Below are 25,732 nucleotides of genomic sequence, written 5' to 3'. Positions count from 1 at the left end.
ATCCAACTCTGGCATGGATGTGCACATGCACACTTACACTTAGGCAGTTTAATCGTGTAAATGATGCAAGTCAAATGTCCTTATATAGTTTTATCCGTTTTATGTACTAAAGCAAATGCTCTAGTAGACAAGCATCTGGTTGCTTGTGATGAGGAAAGACTTTTTGCTGTTACTCTTAATGATTTATAACGCGTTTGACTTACTCTTAATACGACTTCACCTCCTAGAGAGTGTGGCGGTGTTTTTAATAAAAGAAGTAATACACTGCAAGGAAGTGGCATTTCTTTCGCTTTTTGCCCAAGTTCAATAAACTATTTTTCATAATGGTTGGAATTTGGTTGAAGGGAATCCTTGTCCGTATCAAGCGGAAAAACAGAAAGAGTCCTTCCTTGCTCCCTCCTTCTCCCTACAAAGGTTACCCTTTGAATATAAATTACAAGCCTTGTGCGTCTCTCATTCTAATCAGATGACCTTTTGAATCTAGTGGACCAGAGTTTAAATCCTAAGCCTGCCAGTCAGTTTTTAAATCAATGCTCTGTTCCAGCAGCTTTCAGGTATGTAACTTTAAATTTCAATGGATTTCAAAAACACAAATGAAATAAGTGATGCGGGTAGAATCTTGCAGCTGATGGCAAAACTCGCCCAAGTTGACTGCAAGGTCTTGGGCCAAGTAACGTGACCAAGGGTAATCTCACTAACTAAGTCCTTTAAAAACAAAACCTTCCGGGATTCAAAATCTAAGAGAAAAGGGAGGAGCAGGAAACTTGTCGTGTTGGCAAGAGCACAGTTCTGAGCAATTATCAATTTAAGCTCCCATTATTTGCCGCTAATTACTACACGAGGCTGTTAAATATTTAGCAGAAGTTTGTTTAATTGCGTTTGACTGGGAAGGGGGTGCCTGAATATGGGTTGGGCAGCAAGAGTCGGTTGTGTTCATCAAGAGCCGGGCGGAATGGAAATTTGTATTCGCCCAAGATGAACACATTACAGTGTCAGACAAGCCTTCTTTTTTTTTTTCTTCCTCCTGCAGATTTATTTATCTTTAAGGTATCTAAAATTAGAGCACGGAGAAGGGCACTGTTCACCGATGTAAAATTGGAAGGAGGTCATTCTTAACCTTGTTTACAGATGTTCTAGTTTAGAAAGCGCCAGTGTGATAAATTAAACATTGCAGGGGGAAAAATTAAAGCTTAGCAACAACTGGCACATGGACACATCTGTCCGTGAAGCACTGACTTAATCCCTGAATATCTTATTAGACTGTATTGCCTATCAAAGCCTTCTGTCCCATAATACGCTGGGATCCTGCACTTGTAGAATCCGAGCAGCATCTTTTGGCTTCAGCCTCACTTTCACTTTTGCTGGCTTTGTATAGTTTGATTTAAATTTTCTTTTGGCTCCTTGCGTGTAAACAAGTAGTTCAACTCACTGTTCTGTTTTAAAAATAAACTTTATACTTGTATTTCCCAGCGGCTGCTGTGCTCTTTTTAGTCTAGGCTTCCAGTTTGGCACCTTTTTTTCCCCCTTAACATAGTAGATACTGTGTGCTATTGCCAGTTCCAAAGTGGGAAAATGTAAGCCTGGCAGGTAGGTGAAACGGATAAGGGTCAGCTAGCAACTGAAATTTTACTGTCATTTCTAAGATTTCAATGAAAAATGAAATTATGACGATGTTAGCGTTTCCCATGTGTGACCCATCAGCAGTGCTGCCCTCTTGAAACTGGTGGGCCAGAGTGGCTTGTTTTATTTCTCTGATGTTTAACTGTCCAAATTCTAGAAAATTGTTCTACATTAGCAATTTGGGCATGGCATTACTTCGAAAATTAGTCCTTGCTTAGGCTTGAGAAGACTCATCCTAGACCAAGGCTAAGGTAAGTAGCTGGGTATTCTTGGGACAGTGTTAACCACCATAGGCTTTCCCAACTTGGTTTGATGTTGTGAGAAAGAGCGCCTGTGATGAAAAGAGCCTCTTTGAAGGGGCTCCCACGTCTCTGCCCAGCCTGAACAATCTCCTGCCCTACAGATGACTTCCCGTCCTGAATGGTCTACACCCTCTCCCCCGATTCTCAGCCCGATTCACGCTTACTCTCCCTCTGGTGCCCGTCATTCCCTTCTAACCTCCTCATCACTCCAGCACCAGGCAAGTGTGACTCCTCTGAGAACTAAGTCGACTGTCTCTCACAAGAGGTGAGGTGTCCTTTCTCTGTGGCCCCTAGCATCCTGTCCTCGCTGTAGCTGGCGAGTGCCGTGAGGGTGGGTGTCCGTCATCTCTGCTGCCGGCCCCGCCCAGAGATTAGAACACATCAACCGGTGCCACGCAGCAATTGCTTCACACCCAAAGCCAGCTGAGCCACCGGAGTAGCTAGAAGACCTTGAAAGCTGGCTTCTACTCTCTGGGTCTTAATTTCTTTATCTATAAAATGAGTATCAGAACAGGTGCTGCTAGGACCCTCCCAGCTCTGAAATCATTTCTTTGGTTCTCTGACGTATTCGTTACTTACACATATAATTGATGCCTGCTATTAAATCTGGATCAGCAAATTAAGGATGACGGCTCTTCTGTTTGTTCAAAGTAGATAGTCCAACTATTCATACCTTATATATGAATTCTAAGTTTAATATCGATCCTTTGTTAGATTGCAAATATTCCTAAAACGGCATTGATTAATTGCCACGAAAATGTACTACCTTTGTTCACTGATGGTACATGGATGTCACATTGCTGAATGAGTGGACATTTTTGGAGACACTCGATTCTTCATACAAGCAATGCCATTTATGATATATCTCAAAGGATATTACGTATCCTTTCCAAAAGTTCTCAACAATCGCCCACTCTCACCCATTGAGTATATTTGAAGATGGTATGTGATATAGCCCCATGCAGTGTATGCGTCCCTTTTGCTGTCCTTTTTGTTTGTTTTTAAATTTAGCGGAGGAGATACCTCTTGGACTGAAGGCTAAGCAGCATGCTCAAGCATGGCACAGCAAACTCATTGTGTTTTCAAAACACTGTAAAACAGTGATCATCAATTGGGGGTGATTGTTTTCCCCACCAGGGAATACGTGGCAATGTCTAGAGACAGTTATGGTTGCGACAACAGGCATGTTTTTGATAGAGGCCAGAGATGCTGCTGAACATCCCACAGTGCAGAGGACAACCCCCGCCCCACCCCCCCCCCCCCCCCCCCCCCCCCCGCCAAGCAAAGAATTGTCCAGCCCAACATGTCAATAGTGTTGGGGTTGACTGTTGAAAGGCAAGTCCCACTGGCCTTCTAGAATCTATTTAATTTGTAGGCTTCTCTCTAGAACAAAGCAATTGAGTGACACATTTTGTGTAATGACTAAGAAATGGCTTCTTGGATTGTCTTTTGGTTTCCTTTGGATGAGAGAGAAGAGCTTAATGCTGCAAATATATGGCCAAGACTTCTAAACATAAACTCATGAACATGCCAATGTCCGCATGCTTCAAGGTTATCTCAGACCATCCTTTTCTAGGCTTATTTAGCATGCACGTTCAAAGAACAACAACAATAAAAATGTAATTCAGTGAAATTTACTAGAATGTGAAATCATTTCTTATGGGAGATGTGATGGAAACGTCATTGCCAGAACCACTTAAAATTAGCCTGGAGTACGAACTTTATAAAACAATTCTGTTCTAGCAAGGGGACCGACTAAATAACCTAATGGTCCTTTTCTATCGTTAAGATCTTGTATTTTTCTGGTCACTTCTGATGACACCCTTTCACATTTTGCTTTAATATGACTTGGTGTCATCCAGAAAATGCTTTGAGATGTCAGGCCAAGCCCATGTGAACTGTTAAATGTCAAAAGAAAATGCACCCGTGTCTCTGTAAGTTCATGGCGATGGTATTACCATGTGAAAAAATACAAAGGGAAATTCTGTCAGTGCAAACATGATCATAAATGCAACATTCATGGCATTAAAGAGAGGGGCAAAAGCATATGACAGTTTCTGAAATGCCATTGCTGTGTCAAAACAAAAGAGTAGGACCCCATTTTAGTAAATTCTACCAAAGTAAAAATTATGAGTCAGCTTTCCTGGCTATGAAAATGGCTATTTATGTTTTCAGATTCCCCAAACACTTTGGGAAATATTATTTATCTTTTAAGGACTATTCATTAAAATATAACATATCTTACAAAATTGCACATACCCATGTATATGTTCCTGCGGGTTCCCGGGTAAGGTTCGTGAAACACAATTACCCAAAATTTCTCCAGCCAGGAATTACATGGATTGTGGAGAGTGGAAACTCTGGGGTGGCAAAATGGGGTCTCATTGATACTTTTGGATGATTTGGGTCTTCCGTGTAATTTTTAGAACATTACTGATGGTACTTCTGGCACTGTAGCAGTTTCAGTTTTAATTAACTTAAAACTCTGAGTACTTCTGTAGTTGTTTGCACTTTGAAAATGTTCATTTATTACATTCACATCCCATTAACCTTATTAAGGCGTTTAAAGGCTGCCCTTCGCCATAGTTTTTCTCTGCGTGTGGGGGGAATAAACCCCAGTATCCTGTCGTCATGAGGTGCCTACACTTTTAAAACTATTTCGCTAGCAAAAGAAGTTGGGGGTGAAAAAGAGAGAGGGTGGAAATGTAAAAATCTTGATTAGAAAGTATAATTTAATAGAACATGTATTGAACCAAATGTATTGATTAATGTAGAAGATATAGTACTTGTATTGATTCGAACCAGAGATTTAGTACTAAAAGCTCTGAGCCAAAAAGCTGTTGCAGATTGCTACAAAAGTCAGTTTAATGCTGTCCTTGAGAATGCCTTCACAAAGAAATTCTTCTAATGTTTGAGGACTAGGTGGAATGCGGTATATGTCAGTTTGATCCCGGAGGGTTTTATTTTGTACTCTAATAGCTGTTACGAGCCTACATTATATCCAAGGAGTAATTTTCCTTAGGGGTGCCCGGCTCGCTTTGTGTCAATATTCTAGCATTTTAAGTCACGTACAGTATATGCTTCTGGGAACAGGGAAGGAGCCAGCCAGACTCATAATGGTCTGCATTCATTAATAAAGGCAGAAGCTTCTGTCCCTCCATTGCCCACTACAGGGATGCCTCTTTGGCCTTCAGGGACCCGTACAGACACATTTAAAGAAAGCTTTATTTTGAGTGGGCAGGAGATGAAATGTAGGACTTGCAGGCATTTCCTAAGTCAGCTATATGCCCGAGCACAGGGGTGACCTTAATGGGTCAAAGAAGAATGCAGGTCAAAAGACTTATTATCCAGCCTGTTGGAAACCAATTGCTTTTGTTTAAAAAAAATAAAATAAAAAATAAAAAAAGCAGTAGGGCTTAAAGGTGGACGGTAATGTAGAATTCTGTGTGCAGCCCGTAACTGTATGTGTGCTGAAATATGCCTCTGGAAAAATACGAGCATACAGATTATCCACAGTGTTTACAGATAAAGGTCCAACCCTAGTGATAAAAGGAAGGCTAATATAATTAGTTAATCAGTGATGATTGATTACGGATGTTTGCATTCTTCAACTAAAGAAAAAACAACACGCCGCCATGGTGCTGTCACCATCTGTTGAAAGAAACAGCCACACTTAATCTTTATATTTCTTTTATTTCTTCCCGCCTTGCATTGTTACAGAGCCACAATTGCCTCCTATTTCATCTGGTTGGAAAACATCTCATTTAAATTGAATACAACTGCCGTTTAAATTCAGGATCCTGATGGCATGGTGAATTAGTGGAAAGCTTGTTATTTCTTTTTTTTTTTTTTTCATTCCTTTTTCAAATAGCATGCTGGCTCTTTTTCCTACTTTTAAAAGCTTGTCAGAATTTGTTTGAGACAAAGGGCTATAAATAGGCAAGTCATGGTAAAAATGATTAACATATTTGAATCAACAGATCTCACAAAACTTCCATTCAAACGCAGTTTTTATTTTTATTACCATCACTACTTAACATTTTACTGATGGCAACAAGAGAGTTACAAAGCCAGACGAGACGTGACCTCTGCCAAAATTTTGGACAAGTGAGGGCAATCTGTGGCCACAGCTTTTGGGGGTGGGCACTCAAACTCTCCTCCCTGGGAAGGTAGATTCCCCCTGGGCTTTCCTCCAAAGCTTAACTTCATCCTTGTTGGTGCGAATATTCAGATTCACCTCAAGATCGCAGGAAAATGGGGTAACTTGGCCAAGGTGAACAGTTTCAGGAGATCATGGGGTTTTATTTTTTATTTAAAAATATTTTGCTTGGATTGCATTTTAAATAGGATTAAGCCGTTTGACCAGTAAATGTGGTCAGCTCTCAGAAAGGAGGAGGCTGAATTAATCATTTGTTAGCGTGCCAAAGCCCAAGATGAGAATTCCAGTCTTGTAAAATGAAAGGCATCTCATATTTTAAAAGAGATGCATGCACGGTGCTAGTAGGGAATTTTGAAGGTCCTTGTCTGGTTTTTAGCTTTCCAAGTTTAATTTCACATTTATAGGGGGGAAAAAACCACACTCCTCCCAAATGGGGCCCTTTACCGTAAGGAGAGTGGGTTTTTGAAACCTGGCTATTAAGGTATCATACCTAGATGGATCTTCTTTCAAACTTTAAGGTGTGCTGTGGATTTGGTTTTTGTTTTTGTTTTTTGGGGTTTTTTTTCCTTAACACAAACTCCCCTCGTGTAAAACAACTGTTCATAACTGGGATTAATGGTTTGCAATTTTCAGTTACTTAGACATGGGGTCTCCAAGAGATGGCTTTTTGCAGAGTAGAATATGGCTCTCTGTGGGATTTCAGAAGTTTTCTTCTCTTCCTACTTCCTTTTCTGTCGTCACCCCCTCACACGCCCCCGTCGCTTTGCGCTGGTGTTCTCCTCGATTATGTAAAACGCTTTCCCTTCATCGGAACAGATCTTTTTCCCCATAAACTGTCATTGCATTAAAGTACTTTGGGGACCATGAATTGCTGTGTAAAAGCAGTGATACGACCCACTGCTTTGTTCGAGTGTAGTGTTTCCTCTGGACCCAAAGAGCGCGAAACTCTCAGGTGGAAGAAGGCTGCTTGCTGACAGCCTCCTTGCTGGGCATCCACGGTTGTACCGCCGCGACTCGGGACCAGTGTCCTGGACGGAGCCAGAGCAACAGGGAGCCGGGCCCGTGGCCCGCCGTCTCTTCCTGCTTAGTGCCTCTCTTGCCCACTGTTCATCTTTCCCACTTGTTCCCGGTTCTCCCTTTCTAAAGAAACCGTGTCACTGATCTTAAAAAAATTCGGGGCACCTGGGTGGCTCAGGCAGCTAAGCATCCAACTCTTGATAACGGCTCAGGTCATGATCTAGCTCACTGTTCCGTGGGTTCGAGCCCTGCGTCACGCTCAGCGTGGAACCTGCTGGGCATTCTGTCCCTCTCCCTCTCTCTCTGCCCCTCCCCCCTCACACTGTCTCTGTCTCTCTCAAATAAACTTAAAAAACACTTGTTAATAAATAAATAAAAAGAAGGCTCCCATGAAGCAACTTCTTGTTTCTCTTAACACAGGATCTTCAGTGAAGTCTGGAGACTCACACTCTGAGCCTTTTTTCTCCAGTCCTTAAAGTCAGCCCAACCTATGCAGTTCAGACACCCATTCCTTCCTTCAGAAAATGAAATTGGGCCATTTCTATCTTCAGTGACTCAGAATAGAGCGTAGGGGTGAGGGGACACACACGGCCCAGGGTTCCTTGAAGGTGGTGGGGGAAAGCCTTTGAGGACTGGGTTTCTTTTGTTTTCAGTGCAAATATGCCTTACCCAAGACTGCCTACCAGAATTCCCACTTCCCATCCTGACAGTCACTACTAGTGGTGGACACGGGACTACGGGAGCCTGTCTTAACTTCACCCTCAGTTGAGCAGGAGCCAAAAAAAAAAAAAAAGGAAGGAAAAAAATGACAATAACTAATGTCAATCGTATGCAGGCATCTCTACACCAAGAGAACTTGCTGCCTTTACCGTGTCCCGTGCCAGATTTCCCAGTTACACATTATTTGTATTAGGGCTTTTTATTTTTGTGTAAGCTTGAATTTCCCAAGCCGTAATCTTGTCTTTCTCTCAAATGATCTATCTTCTTCTCTGGTCATATGAAAAGCATAAATCCTTTATAGCAGCAACTTCAGTCTGTTGTAATAAGTAATTCACATGTACTTGTTCATTTCTCTGCACCTCTGAAGAGGCTTCTATGGCTTTGGTTTAGGATGAAAGCATCTGAGACACAACTATTGCCAACTCTTACAGCCAATTCATGTTAGGTTTTCATCTTGCAGTATCTGAATAGAGGCGCTTACCAAAACACTGGAGTGATTGCAATATATCTTCCTTTATTAACCTCCAGAATCCTATCAAATATGGAATGTCTCTTGTAAGCACTTAAACATTTAAAACTAATGTTATTGGGGCGCCTGGGTGGCGCAGTCGGTTAAGCGTCCGACTTCAGCCAGGTCACGATCTCACGGTCCATGAGTTCGAGCCCCGCGTCAGGCTCTGGGCTGATGGCTCGGAGCCTGGAGCCTGTTTCCGATTCTGTGTCTCCCTCTCTCTCTGCCCCTCCCCCGTTCATGCTCTGTCTCTCTCTGTCCCAAAAATAAATAAACGTTGAAAAAAAAAGTTTTTTAAAACTAATGTTATTAAATTTGTTTGTTTAACTTTGGTTTAAAAAAAAAATCCATTGCCCATCGGTGTCCTACCATTTAGGTAACTTTTGTCATAAACGAAAAACCCGATCAGACTTGACCCTTTGAGACAACAAAAGGCTTAGATAGGGTATTTTGAACATATGAACTTTTGTATTGTTTAGAAACTCTGATCATCACTGTGTTCATTTTGAAGGAAATGGGAAAGTTTTTTAGTCTCCTCAGTATTTGGTTACTCTTTCTGTCTACCTATTGGTGAAAAATAATTTTCGGAAGTATTTAGAATCAATACAAAGGAAAAAAGGCTTGGCATAAAAATCATCTGTTCCTGTATGCACTGTTAGGCTAGTGCTACTAAGTAGGAAAAAAGATCCAGGCTTATCTTCCACTGCATTAATAACAATAGGTATGCTTTCAATAAGGGAGAGTGAAATAAGGTTCCTCATTACTGGTTGCCAGGCTTCAAAAATGCACCAAGTTTGAAATGGAGAAGGGGAAGCCTGGTGCTCTGGGCCCCCACCGGGCAAGCGTCTGGTCATTCAGTAGTATTCACAGAGCAGGCAATTTGCTAATCATGGGGGATGAAGAGATAGCAAAGATCTGTAAGGCTTACAAACTCTGCTTTAAAGACTTCCATAGCACCTGTTCACCTCCACGACCCAGCCTGAACTCCTTAGCAAGGTGCAGAAGGCTCTCCGTAACCAGGCCCCCAACTACCGTCCAACTTCCCTTCTCATCAGTACTCTTGGTTCAGGACACTGTAGGAAACTCCATCCAATCTGGACGAGTTACAGGTCCACGAACATACTTTGTGTATTCTCACTTCATTGCCTTCAGTTATGGGAGCCTGGTGGCCCAGAGTGCCCTCCGTATATCCCCAATGTCCTTTCATGTTTCCAGCATCAACTCAAATGTCACGTTACACACGTTACTCCAAAGGCTAAGCAATATTAGGTGTGATCATGGCATTTCTGTGTTCATTTCTGATACAGTTCTTCCATTTTGCTCTGCCATCTTGTGCCTGTGTGACTTTCTTCTTTAGACTGTGAGCACTTGGAAGGCACGAAGGCAGGGACCATCCCACTCCCTTCAGTAGCCCTTGGCTAGCTAGTCATTCACTTGGCCGCGTCTTTACGATGACTGCAATGCTGTGGGCTGCGCCAGGTGGTGATACAAGTGTTCAACAGATGTTTGTGAAGGAATGAATGAATGAATGAATACCAGAATTTCTGACACAGGGAGAGAGCCAGGCCTACAAATAACCAAAGACAAGACCTCAGATATGTACTCTATGAGCGCTGCAAATGCAGGAGGAGATCAGAGGAGGGAGAAATTGGTTTTAGATGAGAGGAGCATGGAAGTGGTTGTATCTCGAGCTAGACGTCAAGGTTCTGAGCAGAAGAGATGCGTCAGGGGAGGGAGTGTAAGCTCAGAGATGGGACATCATGGCTCAGGGACAGTGCAGAGGAGGAAAGGTGGAAATCAGGCCCTCTGCAGACTTATGCTCCGAATGAACGTCCCTGGTCTGGGGCTATCCCCCAGTGGAGGAGGAGGTTGTTCTCTCAGAAAGGGAACGCACCGTGTGGATGGAGAGGAGAAAAACCAAAGTACAGCAAAGGCTGCTTCCGTGGGGGTTGGGGGTGGGTGCAGCTGCTATGATGTGCTCCTGAGCCATGTTGTGACAGCCCCAAGCCCACCCCCCAGGAGAGGAGCTGGGGAAGCTTCCTGCCCCCTCTGTGTGTTGTTGGCCAGGCAGCCCTTGCCTGTACAGGCCATATTCAGGGACAGATAGAGCCTCTGCTGTCAAGACGTTCCCACCTGAGAGCGATGAGAACAAAAGCATCTGTAATGGAAATAATGCACAGATAAATAAAACTGTTAAAACAGTGCTATCCTGGTCTTTGAAAAGCAGGTCTTATTTTGGTAAGAAGGGACGGCAGGTGGGAGGGTCTTCTGGGAAGGCCTGGCAGAGGCAGAGAAGAGGAAAGGCATGGGCCAACCATCTCACCTCCCACAGGCCGCTGGCCCTGCCTCTCCCCGCCATGGTACTCACTGGGAGCAGCGAGGGGTCAGGGCCCGGCAAGCACCTATCCAGCAGCGTGCAGAAACACAGTTCACGTCATTCTCAATCCACCAGCACGTACAGCTACTTGGTCTGATGACAGTAAGATCGCTTAAGTGTTTTTTTCCCTTTTCCTTTTTCTTTACAGAATCATACGATGACCCAACACAGCAGTTAGTGCAAGTTCCGTCTCTCAAGGAGAATTACTTTTGTGGCACAAAAAGGGAACATGTTTTACTCTTTGCACGAAACTTTCATTGTTAATGTATAATATTCAGAAACATTGTATTGTACCATAAAACTTGTATTATCAAACTGTTGGATGTTCATGTGTTTGAACTTTTGAGCACCGGATAGACTCCTTGTATATAAAGTGTTGCACATGTATTATGTCGTCTGATACTAAAATGGTCTTATAAAGACAAGTGGACTTGGGCCCTGTTCAGGCAGGATTTAAAAAAAAAAAAAATGTGAGCGAAACGGCTTAAGAGAAAGTATTTTCGAGGAAGACAGATTAAAACAACTTACAAATGAGACTATGTTTGGACTTCCTTTTATTTACACTTAAGCCTAGAATTTCTCTTTTGGTATATCAACGGTTAAATCCAAGACTATTTTTTATTGCTGAAGATTCTTGCAAACCACGAAGAGATGTTCTCACAAAACAGAACCCCACAGCTGGATAAGGCCCGTATATATATTTGTAAGCCTTGCAATGTGACAGGTAGCATCACTATATATGCAATAGTTGTTATGTAGACTGTCAAAGATTTTTTTTTTCCTGGATACATTTGAAGCTTTGAGTGTTCAAGGTTTTCCTTAATGATTTCACACAGCCAAATTCTTGAATCAGTTGAACTAACCTGTATGTTACTGTTATTAATGTTTACTCTGCGGTCTGAACCTGGAGATTACTGGAATTGTTTTCCAAGAGGAAATAAATTCAGTTTACCATTAGGTATGAGTGTATTTGTGTGTTTTCTTTTTCCAGTTACTCTACCATTAAAAAAATCTAATCGCCTGCACCCTTGGAGGTGAAATCTGCTCTTGAACATATCACAGGATAACCTCGATCATATTTAACCTTTTCACACTGGGCCAAATGCAGCCGCGAGGAGATTCATCATACTGCACCGGGAAAGAATCAGACCCAATATACTCCTCCTCCCTCAGATACTACCAGGTCACATTGTACTGGAGGATTCTGACATCACAGATGGATGTGATGGCTGTTTTCTGCATAATTTGCAGCCCAATTCATGTCATGCTGTGCAAATCTGAACTCGAAGTAGATGGCTGCAATTTGAAAGGCAGTTTGGCTTATGTGTACTTAAGAAGCAGCTTTGTTCATTCAGAAGACAAAGCACAGAGCAGGGAGCCAGGCGGCTGTTGGTTCGAGCTCTGGCACTGACTCCCGGTGTGGCCTTCTCTAAATCGCTCCGCCTTCTGGCCTTGGCTCCCCTGGCCAGGGGAAGTAACACAGCCTGCTCATCGGCCTTGACACAGGCATGGGGTGCCTCTGGAAGAGAGCTGGCCTCACAGCCTGCAACAAAATGGGGAATGAGCAGCAGCTCCAATGTCAGAGCCTTTTTGTTTGGGGAAAGGAGAGAATGGCCATGTGTGAGTTGAGTCCTGATACACGTTGAGTCAAAATTGGTAAGTATATACCTGATATTGATGGGCAACTTTCAACCACATCGTGCTTCAGATATTTCACTTACTACGACTCTTTTAACCTCTTTGAAACTCTGAGGACCTCAAGCAGACCTTTAAACCTTAAACAAGAGAGAATCCTCAACAGTACTTTTTTGATGGGGAGACTGACGCACGGCCCGATTTACTCTATTCTGTCAGCGAGGGCCCCCATGCATGAATCCCAGACTGCTCACCCCACCATTCTCAAACCGTAGCCTGCATCAGGATCATCTGGAGGGCCTGTTACGTCACAGGGCGCCCACCTGATGCCCAGAATTGCTGATTTAGTAGGCCTGAGGTGGGGCTCCAAATTGTGCAATTCCAGGAGGTTCCCAGGTGATGCTTCTGCTCCAGGTGTGGGGGCCCCACTTTGAGAACCACTGCTCTACCCCATTTCCAAATTAATTGAGTGCATTGAACGTGAATAACCATGCAGAGTGCTGGAAAATTATACAATTTATTTTGTTACCAATAAAGAAAAAAATTGGTCAAACTTTAAGATCATTCAGAAACAAATACCTCATGGTGTGAAAGTATGTGTGCTGGCCAGTGTTTCATGTGTGTATTTAGTTTCTTAATGCTAGGAAAACCTACATCTATACATTTCACAATGGATTGCCAGCATGCTATTTAATTAAAAAGCTTTTTCACCAGCTCCATAAATAATGAAGTATGCTGAGAATATGCAAGTACATTCATAATTAAAATACTCAGCTATATTTAAAAAAAATTAAGATCTCTGGTCTATTCAAGGATTTTGCATTTAAAATGAAATAGCCACACTTAATAATGATTTTTTAAAGGCTTTAAAACTGCTGGTTATTAACGAGTGGGTTATATTTCACTAAAAGTAAGCTGCTCTTCATTCATGGAAAGCAGGTGATGGTATTATCCCAGGGATGGATCCCAAGTTGCCTTTCACAGCCTTGCTTCTAAGGGACTTCCCAGACTTTCTAGTAAACAGCAGAGGCGGTGTTCATTCTCCTAGAGGCTGTCACACGGCTGGCCACTGGGCTCCTCCAACATGCACAGTTCAGCCTCTTCCCCGACAAAGCTCGAGGCCAAAGGAGCTGACCCTTCCTTGCTCCACATGCTTGATCCTCTGGGGAGTACAAGGTCATTCAAATTTAGCAGGTCCTGGGGCACCCTGGGTGGCTCAGCTGGTTAAGCGTCCAACTTCAGCTCAGGTCATGATCTCACGGTTCGTGGGTTCAAGCCCCACCTGGGGCTGGGCTGTCAGCACAGAACCTGCTTTGGATCCTCTGTCTCCCTCCCTCTGCCCCTCCCCCACTAGTGTCTGCGCTCTCTCTCAAAAATAAATAAACTTTAAAAAAGTGTAGTAGGTCCTTCCTTACAACCAATGGTTCATTGGGTCATGACTACTAAGCAGTGTGTGGTGCTTGGTGCCTTATTTCCTACTTCATTCCGAAGAATATAAGTCAGCTTAAAGATTAACAAAATGTTACCAGGAAAATCAGAGTCAGGCAGAGAGGAGGAAATACACTAAGTAGTTACCTTTTTTGTGCTTCAGTTTTGGTTTTGAATGTGTTTTAGTATTGACGTTGACCTTCCTAGTAGTAAAGGGAGAAAAAAAATGAACAGAAAGGCAGGAATATATCAGCTTCTTTGAAAAAAAAAATCTTTTTTAATGTTTATTTATTTTTGAGAGAGAGAGAAAGAACACGACAGGGAGGGGCAGAGAGGGAGGGAGACACAGAATCTGAAGCAGGCTCCAGGCCCTGAGCTGTCAGCACAGAGACTGACATGGGGCTTGAACTCACGGACTGTGAGATCATGACCTGAGCTGAAGTCAGATGCCTAACCGACTGAACGACCCAGGCACCCCTATACCAGCTTCTTAAGAGAGATTTTTGTCCCCTAGTACTTCACTCCCAAAGAAGTTTCTGGAAGACCTGATGTACCAGCAGGGGCGAGTATAAAAGCCACTCTTCCTGACTATAATTTTATGATCTAATGCCATGGTTCTCATCTGGAAGAATGCTACTGGGTCTATGGGTAGAGGCTAGAGACACTACTAAACATGCCACAATCCACAGCACAGGGGCCCCAGAACGAAGAAACATCCACCCCAAAATGTCAATCAATAGTGCTAAGGTTGAGAAACTGCTCTAATGTGAAGTTTCCTATGATTTCTCAAGGACCTTTTACATTGCAATCACCTAGGGGACCTCAAAAAGCTCCACTGCCTGAATTGCACTCCCGGAGAGTCTGACTCAATTGGTCCAGAATGCAACCCGGGCATCAGAAGTGCCCCAGACAACTCTAGCGCAGCCATGGTTGAGAACCCCTGGGCCGAGCTAACATTCTCAGGCCAGTGTGCTGGACCCAGGACCGGAAATTTGAAAAGAACATTCAAGGAGTAGAGAAGTAGCATGGGTCTCAGACTCTCTTCCCTCAACATTACCTTTTATAACTGGGCCTGTAATGATGATTTTAACTCCAAAGTAACATAGTAACCAATACTGAGTTTAGGGAAAAGGGGGAAACGACGCAGAACCTCACCACCCTTACACCTGGTCCAGGATTGCAAACACAGTGAGAGAGAGAGAGAGAGAGAGATCGGGCCCAGTGGGGACCCTGATGACCTGGAGAGCAAATGCCCCATCACCTGCCCCAACTGTCGCCTGGAGGGAAAGCAGCCTGTGAGGCCAGATTGCCCAATGTCTCAGGAGAAGCCAGCAATCCGGGTGGGTAAGTGCCATGTGCCAGTTTCTAAACGTTGGCAACCTACTCCATTTTTTACTCAAACTCTGCTGCCCCCCACTGTGTGGGCCATATGAGACACACTTTTCAGGCCAGGTCCGGCTCTTGGATGGCCGATTTTGACCTTTGGCATCGATGATTCTTTTTTTCTAATTTTTGTCATCCCCAACTATTTAAAATGTCTGTTTTAAAATAACTGTGTGGTTTTGGTATATAAGAGTTTGAGTTATGCTTTGTTTGAAATTGGTATCGCAGGCACTCTCAAAGCTTCTCTGCAGCCTCCACGTTTATGCGGTCAGGCTGAGCAGCAGTCTCCCAAATGGATGTGCTCTCTGTAAGTCTACTCCCATTCCTGGACATTTAGATTTCAAACAGATTTTTTAAAAATGATGATGGATAACAAATAGCAGAAAGTACAAAATTCTCTGTTGTGAGTCAGATGATGCTATATTCTGTGTTGTTAATGGAGGCCAGATTAATGTGCTTTGGGGATCGTGCAAATAAATGGGTTGACATTCTACACTGAAAGCTGATAAGTGTAGTCAGGGTTCCAGCCCAAATGGAAGGAAGTGGCATCAGAGGCAGCCTTTGGGGATCCCCCCGCCACAGACTTATTTATTAGGCTCCTTGGAGCAGCACTGGGTCTGTTCCAGAACCTGGACAAGGACTCCAATGAGCCCTCAAGTTCCACTCTATAGAGCATGGCAGCTCTGCCTTTGGGGGTGCGACATTGCAGAACCCTTGAGAAAGGAAGTTTGGAAATCCAGATCCCACTAGAGAACACCTGCAAATGCTTCTCCACTCTGCTCCGGCAGGCCAGAGCCTCTCACCATCTCCCTTGTGTGGAGGGAGCTCTACCAGACATACTGAAAACTCCTGGAGTCCAAGGAAGAGGGATGATTTAGGGCAAAATGACCCAGCATGGGTTTCTGGAAGGTTCCCAACACTCAGGTCTGGCTGGCACTGCATTCCTGGGTGAGAGCCTCTGGAGGCTGAGGAGTAGCCATGACCATCTCCGCCAGATTCCTTGGTAATGAAGTCAGCTGTCAACTCCTTGGGGGGAAAAGCACAGAGCCCCTTTATTTCCAAACAGGTGTTGCAGCATATTAAAGGTTGAATTCCATCTTATGCTCACATCCTGAATGAGCCAGTTTGCAGGCAAGCTCAGTTCTTTCTGCAAAGAGGGAAACTTGGCAATGGTGGAGGCTGAGTACTTAAATGGCAATCAACTTCTGGCTCATATCAATTAATTCCTTCATGGACTTCTGCCTAAGTATAGCATCTTGAATTCCCAGCTGCGGAGGCTATGAAAAGCAGCCCAAACAACACACACCACGATCTAGGGGAGAGCACACCGGTGAAATGATAATGGCTATGCTATCTCAGGGCAACAATAGATGCCAGTTTGGGGCTCTCTCTTTGTTTACCTGCAGAATACAGGATAGGACATACACCCCATTCTCTAGATGGGAAATTCTTCAAGAAAACTTCGGCCAAGTCTAAGTGAAATCATTCTGAGGGGAATCACCTCCTTTGGGCTTTAAAATATCCAGATTGAAAGCGACCATGAGATGTGGAAGCAGAATGGGCACTAGGAAATCAGAGAATGAATGGCTTTGTTGTTACTCAGACACCAGAAAAACCTATCCAAAAAATGGCCTTCAACCCAAGGAACTTACTAGAGTCTTCTCCATCTCTGTCTCGCGTGAACGGGGAGCATCTTGATCAAGATACGCAGCCAGACTGAGAGTGAATATTGGTAGTACCATGGGAGATTCAGCAATTCTTCAATTCAGCTGGTCAGTGCAGACTACAATTCCGAGCACGACATCTACATGGGGATGTGAATTTCAAATGCTTCAAAACTCAGGCGGTCTCACCTGATCTAACGAGCTAATAATGTGGCTATCACCAAGGCATAAGCAAGAAAGTCAAGCTTGCCTGGCAGAAGCAAAGTTATTTTTTCTCCCCCTGCATGTGAAACATCCCTGGTTTGTCTCCCTCCCTGCCCTCCTTTCCTGAACCAGAGGAAGATTTTAGTTCTCTTCTACAGGAGACAAAAATCTTTGGTTCGCTAAGGGTCATGCGCCGTCCAACAGAGTAGCCACTAGCTATTTAAATATGTGGCTTTTTAGATTTAAACTAATTTAAATTAATACTTAAAATTCAAGTTTCTCAGCCTCTCTAGGAGCATTTCAAGTGTTCAGTGGCCAATATGGGGCTGGTGGCTGCTGTGTGGAACAGCACAGATGTGGCACATTCTTCTCATGGTGGAAAGTTCTATCAGGCAATCCCATGAGTCTCTCACCCCCACCCCACTCCAGCTCTTCTGAACCCTTTCACATACAGAAGCCCCTCTTCCTCTAGTTCCTTTAATATCTGCCTCCTATCTGCATACCTTCCTCTTTTCTTCAAATGCACACAGGATTCCTCTCTTAAAAAGAAAAAAACAAACCTTTTTCTTCTTGACCCTGAGGCTTCCTCACAAGACTGTTCTATTTATTTCCTTCATTTTCTTCCAAATTTCTCAAATCTGTGGCCTCCATTTCCTGACCACTGACTCACTCCTTCCTCACCTGCCAGGCTGTCTTCCATCAATATCCTTTTACTGAAAATGTGTTCCCAAGGTCACTAGTGTCCTTCTTTCTGCCACCCCCCACCCACTCCCCATTCTCCCCTGCCTTTCAATAATTTAAACATCGGTCACATGGTGCCACGTTCCTGCTTGGCAAGATTTCTCATGTTTATCCTCTCCTTTCTATTCCCAACGACAAGACCCTAGGGAGACCCTTCTTGTCTACATACCTCTGACCTCGCCCCCCGTACGAGTCCCTTCTTGTATGTGGCTGCCATGTTAGTCTCTATGAAACATTTACTTCACATCATTTTCTCATTCAACAAATACCGATGGTTCCCAGAGTAAAGTAGTGAAAAAGGGCACAGTTTTGATAGAATGTGAATCTTTTCCTGCCACTTGCTAGCCATGTAACCCAGAACAACTTACTTTGCTTTTCTGAAACTTATTTCCTTCTTTTTTTTTTAATTTTAATGTTTATTTTTGACAGAAAGAGAGACAGAGCATGAGCAGGGGAGGGGCAGAGAGAGAGGGAGACACAGAATCCGAAGCAGGCTCCAGGCTCCGAGCTGTCAGCACAGAGCCTGATGCGGGGCTCGAACTCACGGAGTGTGAGATCATGACCTGAGCTGAAGTCGGACGCTCAACCGACCGAGCCAACCAGGCGCCCACTTATTTCCTTCTTTAATTTGAATCTTTACAAGTTTTTGTAGAATTTTTGCCACTGTGACTATCAGTGGCTAAAAATACCTAAAGTATGTTAGATGCCCTGTATGAGAAAGTTGCTGCTTTAAATATTATCTTTATTTAAGATAGGCTCTTTTTACGTTGATTCTAGAATCACTGCTTTTTCTCCATTGCACCTCTTGACCCTCTGAGTCCATCACATCACGACTCCTTCACAGTCTTTCTAAAATGCACCACTTTGACCATGTGTCCTGTTTATGAAGCCCTGGAGTAATGGTCTATTATCCTCCACAAAAGATACATATTCCTTTGGCCTTCAAGAGTGTTTTAACCTTGCCCAACTACGCAGCAGTCTTTCCCATCCAGCTTCAACTGGTTTCAGTGAGTCAAGTCAAAGCATTCTCCTTTGCACGTCTAGATCGTTCCTTTCTTTCATTATTCACTTCTATATATTCCATCCCCTCACACGCTCTTCCTACTTCCTCCCCACCTACCAAAACTCTGTGCAGTCTTCTGGTCACAAACCCAACCCCCTCTTCCTCCATGAATCCCACCCCAAACGGTACCATCACTTCCTTTCTAGAAATTCCTATTGCACTTACAACCTACCTTAGCAATTAATGTCTTCCTTGAAAACCAGTTTTGTCTTCCGAGCTGGAGCAGAAGTCTTCCAAGGACAGGGAATCTGCTCTCTGTATTTTTTTTTTTTTTTTTTTTTTTTACCCATCCTCAGTGAAGCCACCTCACAGAAGTTCAGTTAAGCACATGTGGATGAGTTAATAGCTTGACTGGAGTGCTCGGTCCATCTTAGTTTGACATATCCACCCGTGCTGTTTGCCCACTCTGTGCCAGGCACAGAGGATGAGGGGGAAAGACAAGATCCCTGCTCCCCAGAAACCTACTATAACAATTACCTGGATACTCCATCTCAGCCTTGCTTCTTAGTTCAGCAATGGCCACCATCCTCATTAACTAAATAAGGAAGGGCATCCAGGACCCTGGTCAGCCTGGACTTGATTGGTAGCTACAAGACATTGGAGTTGAGTGTCCAAAATGCCTTCCTCTTTGATCTCTTCAATGACAATGATCCCAGTTGATGTGTTTAGCTCCAAAATCCTACAGTCAGCTGCTCCTGGACAATCAGCAGCATGCTGAAAGGCAGAAAATCAACTAGACGTGGTCCACGCCAGACTGACCCAAATCATTTCTCTATCATTATTGGAGTCTTGCACTAGAAACAGCTAATCTATGCACATTCAAAGGGAAGGGGAAAACAGCATTCCGAGCTGCATCTGAAAAGTACCAGATCCATATGCAAATCCAAGCTACAGCCCATTCCTTCCTTAAAGCAACAAAGATGTTGACTGTGATTACAGATAATAAGAGCTTTCCTTCTGATGAAATGGGCATATACTGAGCATGCACTATATTCCCTTGACAAATATATTTACACTCAACTCAGAACATGGAGAGAAAAGAAAATGTCAATAGTTGACAGCTTCTTGGCCTATGGGGTATAATCCAGGAGCATAATAAATTCATTTAAGCTTGGTGTTGAATAAATGCATGTTAGGCCTGTGCTTTTTTTTTTTTTTTTTTTGCCTTTCCTCCAACACATTGTTTGAATACAATGTCACGTTTCTGTGTGTTGCACAGTCTAGTGTTGTCAGCAGAGGCAGGAACCGAGCTAATCCTTTGGGTCAAACCCAGGGTAATTTTCCCTAATGAGTAAAGATAAGAATCAGAAAAGGACTCCAGGTAGTAAAATGCCTTATTGCCAAATGTGGGATAACTATTTCACACCGAAATATATGCCTCAAGAATGTCAGGCACTGGGAGGTTACAAAGTCCAAAAGAAGATGTATTTCCACAGAAGATCTTAATCATGCTGATAAAGGGATAAGCCTAGTTGAGAGGATATAAACCACATAAAAAGCCACCTCTGTTTAGAAGCTGGATACCGCTTCCTTCGCCTCATTAATAGAGTTCTCATCTCAGCCAAATTGGATGCGAAGATTTGTTCCTTATCCCTGGCAGATCTTGCAAGATAGCGAACATTTCAGACCTCGCGTGTGAAAGCATGACATATTGGTTAAAACTGAAAATAGCATGTTTCTGGTAGAGTTCAAGTATATAAGAAATACTACACCCCACTGTTTTTGTAAATGCCAGAGTTCCATTGAGTCGAGACAGATGGTAGCAGGCAAAGATGCAATCTTATAATCAAAAGCTAAAATATGTCAAAAATATGTTAGCAAGCAAAATATAGCAGATTACTAGCTTCTCATGTCATGACAGCTTGCAAAACATGTTAGGATGTTGAATCTCTAGTTATGTAAATAAAGAAACAGTAAACAGAGCAGCAGCAAATGGTGTGAGAGCTCATGTATTGATTGTCCCTTCACTGCAGTTTGGTGAAAGACCAAGTCATGTGGCTACAAGAAGCCCCAGATGGACAGTAAGAGGTTCCACAGTATCGAGGATGGGGATCCACTTTCCCTGCCTGAGTAACAAGTTTCTCTGTGATACCTAAAAGCTGTTTAACTAAATTACAAGAGGCATTCAAATTTCCCAGAGAGAATTGTAAGGATTCCATTGAGAATCATCATGCCATTTAGCTCGGAGAAACAAGAGGGTGAGTGTTATCTTGTGAAAGCGAAATGTACCCGAGGCTTTCTGTATATGCCAATCTCATTCCAAGGGGGTTTCTTTGACCACGGGATGGCAAAGTGTGGATGCCCCTGGAGAACGAGCTTGACCACAGGTTTCTTGTTGTCTTGGCTAATATTTGATCAGGGTTGTGAAGAGTGAAGGCAATGTCCATTGTGACTGGGGGGAAATGGAGATATTCTTATTGAGTACCTACCATGGCCCGGGCACTATAATGGTGTCGTATCAAATTAGACCTCTTGGCCTCTTAAGATGGAGAGATCACCTTGGCCATGCCCACAGGAAGTTCAACTCTGACCTCTCCCATTCTCTCCTTGCTTCAGCGGTCAGGAAATCCAAGGTAAGAAGAAGATGGTAGAGAGCAGGCCTTACGTTCTCAGGCCAACATTGCCACCTCTGGCCCTGGGGTCCCACCTTAATGCAGGCTGTCTCTCTGAAGCATGTTATACCAATGACACAAAAGTCAGCTCTGCTTTGCAATCTCATGGTAAATCAGTCAAAGAAATTACAATGTAGCAGAGAATGCTGCGTTTTAGAGCAAGAAATCTTTGATAAGCTACTTGGGTTGGAGATCGAGGGTCCAAAAGTCTACCCATATAGCAAAAGATGATAATTAGATTTCTGGACATAAGATAAGACAAGGAATCTGCATTGTTCTTGCGGAGGAACCAGAAAGACTAGACTCTGCATTAGAGAAGGAAGGGCCAGAGTAGGCAACAAGCCCAGTTGTGTGGCTGACAAGTAAGACTGTAGAGACCAGAAGTGCCTAATGCATATTCCCAAGTTTTAGTTTGTTGGTTTGGTTTGGTTGTTGAAGACTGAGCAAGGTCAACCTATCTCTGTCATCGTCTCCACAAAATCCTCCGTTAAGACACGCTGCTCACCAGTGCTTCAGGGTGAGTGGATTCTCCAAGAACAGCTCAACCACAGGCGGGTCCTGTCTCTGCCCCATGACAGGTGAAAACAGACACAGAGGTAGGAGGTGGAGAACGAGGGCCGGCTGGCATCTGGATCCCCCACACCAAACGGCACTTTCAGGAAAGCACTTCTGAGAAGAATAGACATACTCAAAGTGTGGGTTGGATGACAGAGGTGATGCTGATACTCCAGCTGCTCAGCTTCCAGTGGACATTTGACATGACAGGAGCTCCCAAGGTGTCCTTAGCCAGCTGCCTGGGAGGTTCATGGCTGCTCCTTGCAGAGCACCCCACCTCACACCACCCCCCACCTTCTCTCCCCTTCACCCTTTCCACCCTCCTTTCTCTTCCCCTCATTTGAGCAAAAGCAAGTTCTCTTATCTTGCCCAAGGACAGCATATCCACACCCATGTGCGTTGCTTTGCCTTTTGCAGATGTGTTTGCCCTCTGAGTCTCTCCTCCACGAGGCTTAGCAAAGCATCCTCAAAGTCTCTCCCTGTGAGAAACTCTGGTGCTAGGTGTTAAAACAACAAATTGTGCATGCAAACTACCTATGCGCCTCCCTGAATCCATACAACCATGGAAAATATAGTATCCCTATTTTATAAGTGAGGAGAAAAGGTAAGGCAACTTACCCAGGGGTCTCATGGACAAGTAGAGGCATGATTCAAAATCAAGGAATATATGTGAGACCAAAAGGAAAAGAAGGTACAGGTATGTATTTGTGTGACACATCTTTATGCATTAAAGACCAAACTTAGTTATGTCCCTAAATGCAGAATAACTCTAAACATTTATTAATTAGCATCCTACTTGGCAATCCATTGAGAAAGATAATCATTTATAAGACCAAATAAGATCTCTTGACTGCCCTATAACTATCATTCTGTGAAAGAAAAAAAAAAAAACGGACTCACGGTGGGCTCCTGCTAAGTAATATATGAAATATGCAATTCACACATTCCAGTAAAATTGAAGCAGGTGAACGCTAACTGACAGGAAGTAATGAGTGTAATAAGCCAAAGGGAATACCTCCGCTTAAGCAACCATATGCTTTAGTTATCAATAGGTGTGTAGACGTAGCAGTGCCCACTTTATAATTCACCCGGTTGTTCTTTCCCTAAGTACACCGAAATGGATTTTTCCCCGTGGGTACAGCCAATGTGGGAGATCTTTGGGGGACCCTTCGTATGAGAAAGGCGGTTCAGGGCCTTGCAAGCTCCGAGGGAAGCTATGTGGGGACTTAGCTGGTGAGTTAATGATGCCTAGGAGGCAATGGGGTGAAGTCCTAGGCTCCAAACCTGCTGCACGATTTCGGACATGGAACAAGCTCTCTGGGCTTTAGTTGCTTTATTTCTAAAATGAGCGAAATGGTCCCTATCGCCCAAGACTATTATGAAGATTAAATTGGACACAAATATAAAACACCCAGCACAATGTCTGCCACCTAGTTGGTGCCAAATAAAATGTAGTTCCTATTCATTATTAGCAGAGTATCCCTTTAGCCTGGGAGCAGCCAAGAGTTTGAGGAACAATGGCTAATTACCATCATTTCTTTTTTTAAATCTGGTGCCGTGCAAGACACTAGCATTGCAGGCTTGAAGAAGATACCGTCTTTCATCCAGTTAGCTCACTGGACACTCCAGAAACAGAGAACCCATTTGTGACCCTTTGTGATCATTTCTATAGTGCTCTGTAAGTAGATTCCATTGGCCACTATTTTAAGCCATCCCAAAGTCATCTGATATGACTAAATATGAGAGAAAGTGACTTTTCAATAAACCGATAGCCATGGTCTAGTAAGCTACCCCCTAAATGGGTCACCAAAAATAAATCCTCCAAAAGAAGAGCTGCTAAAGGATAAACGATACCAACCTTTCTCCTTGGCGATACTGGCTTGCCTCCAGCCGGGCCCAAGTGACCTCAATTATTTACCACAAGTCATCGGAGTTAAATCAAATCCATCTGCAGTTTGGGTGGCTGGGGCTCTATCCAGGAAAGCTGCCGGCACTGAGAGGCAATGGACAAAGCCCGCTGACATCTATCCAGATAATATCTGAGCTCCCGGCAAGAAGGAAATGCCACCACCATCTGCCTCTGTTTGTGCTGACCTGGGAATAAATAAAAATTAACCTTGGTCCTTGAATGAATCATGGAGCTTATCAACACTTCCTTTGTGTCTCTAATGACTATTGTGAAACAAGTTAACAGTGAATTTTGGAGGGACAGGGCAGGAGGGTCATTGTTCTAAATGGCTCTTTATCAGGCTCGGTGCTTCCCCACCACCTACTTTTCTCCTGTCACGTGCCACAGTCAAGGCCCTTTGTACCCTGTGTTGGAAATAGTGAGAAATAAAGAGACAGAGGATTTTGAACTTAGCAAGGGCTCAACACATCATTGGGAAAGAGAGGAGAAAATGAAGGAAGAAAAGAAGGGAAGGAGTGAGAGCTGGAGACAGGTAGGAAATGAAAATCATGGTGTCTATATAATTAGTGGGGATCGATCATTAGTCGGGATCTCTAGGGGGCTGCATCTGGCCTCTACCCAATTGTCAATCAATAGGCCAGTTTCTATACTCACTGCGGAACAATACGTTATCTTCTTTAATCCTCGTAGCAGCCTCCTGATGTGTGAATCTCTATTTTACAGGTGAGGCTATAATCTCAAAAAACATAAGCACGACTTGCCCAGGACACTCAGCAAGCGAACAGAACGACCAGGACTTGAACCCAAAAGTGGCTCATTCCAAAATCCAAGCTCTTTCCACTCTTCTGTGCTGATTCTCTGTGGCAATGCCACTGGGCACTGGGGGAGAGCCATTATTAGCCATTAACTTTATTTTGAACTAACAAGCTAGTCACTTAGCAAGGCCCTAAAGAAATGGAACAAGGTAGCAGCACATTTTGATTGGCTTAGGAACTGGGGGGAGGGGAGGTGCTGGGGAGGGCTCCGGAAGAGCAGAGGGGAAATAGCTCTAGATTATGGGATGCTAATTTAAGCTTTATTGGTTCTGGCGTTTGCTGGACCTCGGAGCACATGCAGGCTTTCCTCAGAAAACACACTGCCGCAGGTGCCTTAGCATCACATTTAGGATGTGCTATCAAGGGTAGAATGGGCCAGAGCCCTCACTGCTGAGAGAGTGCACGTGTAGGAAAAGATTCAGGGTATATTTTTCATGAACTAGTTTGAGCTGGAGCCAGGCCAATTGAGCCATATTTTTTAAAATCTGCATGCCATCTAGAAATGCAAAGAAGAAGGAAAAAGATGTTTTGATCAAATGGTTCATACGATGTGCCTCTGAAGACACAGTCAGAGTTGTAAGGTGATCTCCATGGTCAAAATCAGGAGGAACGGGTACACCTGGGGTTCTGGTGGCCAAACCTGACACTCATTTTTCTCTTTCAAATGGTAATTCTAAATAAATCCCTGTGAATACTAGTCCCAGAAATCTGAGTCAGCCGCAGAGAATTGTTGGCTATAATATAATTGGAAGCTTGGTGAGCTGAACCAGCTCTTTCGGAAACTTCTTTTGTTTTGTTTCACTAACATTGTTTTCAACAAAGAGGGAGACATCCCTTACATACTGACATATGGTACCTTCTATTTATAACAAGATTAACAATTCATTCACACCTTGATTGAATCCTGCTTTATTGAGATGTCACAACAGATTCTCACAGTCTGCAAAGGGAAAGACTTACAAATGATAATATTATGACAGGCAAGACACCTAAAAGTAAATGAATCATAATTGATGA

General features: G+C 43.6%; 1 protein-coding gene across 4 annotated transcripts in view; it reads left to right on the top strand.

Moving 5' to 3' along the window:
- ZNF521 (zinc finger protein 521) overlaps window positions 1-11,663 on the top strand; it is a 280,911-nt gene extending 269,248 nt beyond the window's left edge. For 3 of the 4 annotated variants that reach the window (XM_086682654.1, XM_086682651.1, XM_086682652.1), the window contains 2 exons: window positions 2,024-2,187; window positions 10,855-11,663. In XM_086682654.1, the coding sequence (XP_086538780.1) occupies window positions 2,024-2,187; window positions 10,855-10,867 (177 nt within the window). In that variant the 3' untranslated portion in view covers window positions 10,868-11,663. The remainder of the gene's footprint in view (window positions 1-2,023; window positions 2,188-10,854) is intronic. The other variant, XM_086682653.1, reaches the window with a different exon arrangement.
- The last annotated feature ends 14,069 nt before the right edge of the window (window positions 11,664-25,732 follow it).

Source organism: Puma concolor, chromosome D3, assembly GCF_028749965.1.
Source record: "Puma concolor isolate L17-30 chromosome D3, mPumCon1.1.hap2, whole genome shotgun sequence".
In the NCBI taxonomy this organism is placed as follows: domain Eukaryota; kingdom Metazoa; phylum Chordata; class Mammalia; order Carnivora; family Felidae; genus Puma; species Puma concolor.
The sequence above is the reverse complement of the archived record's forward strand: the minus strand, read 5'-3'. Positions and strand labels throughout refer to the sequence as shown.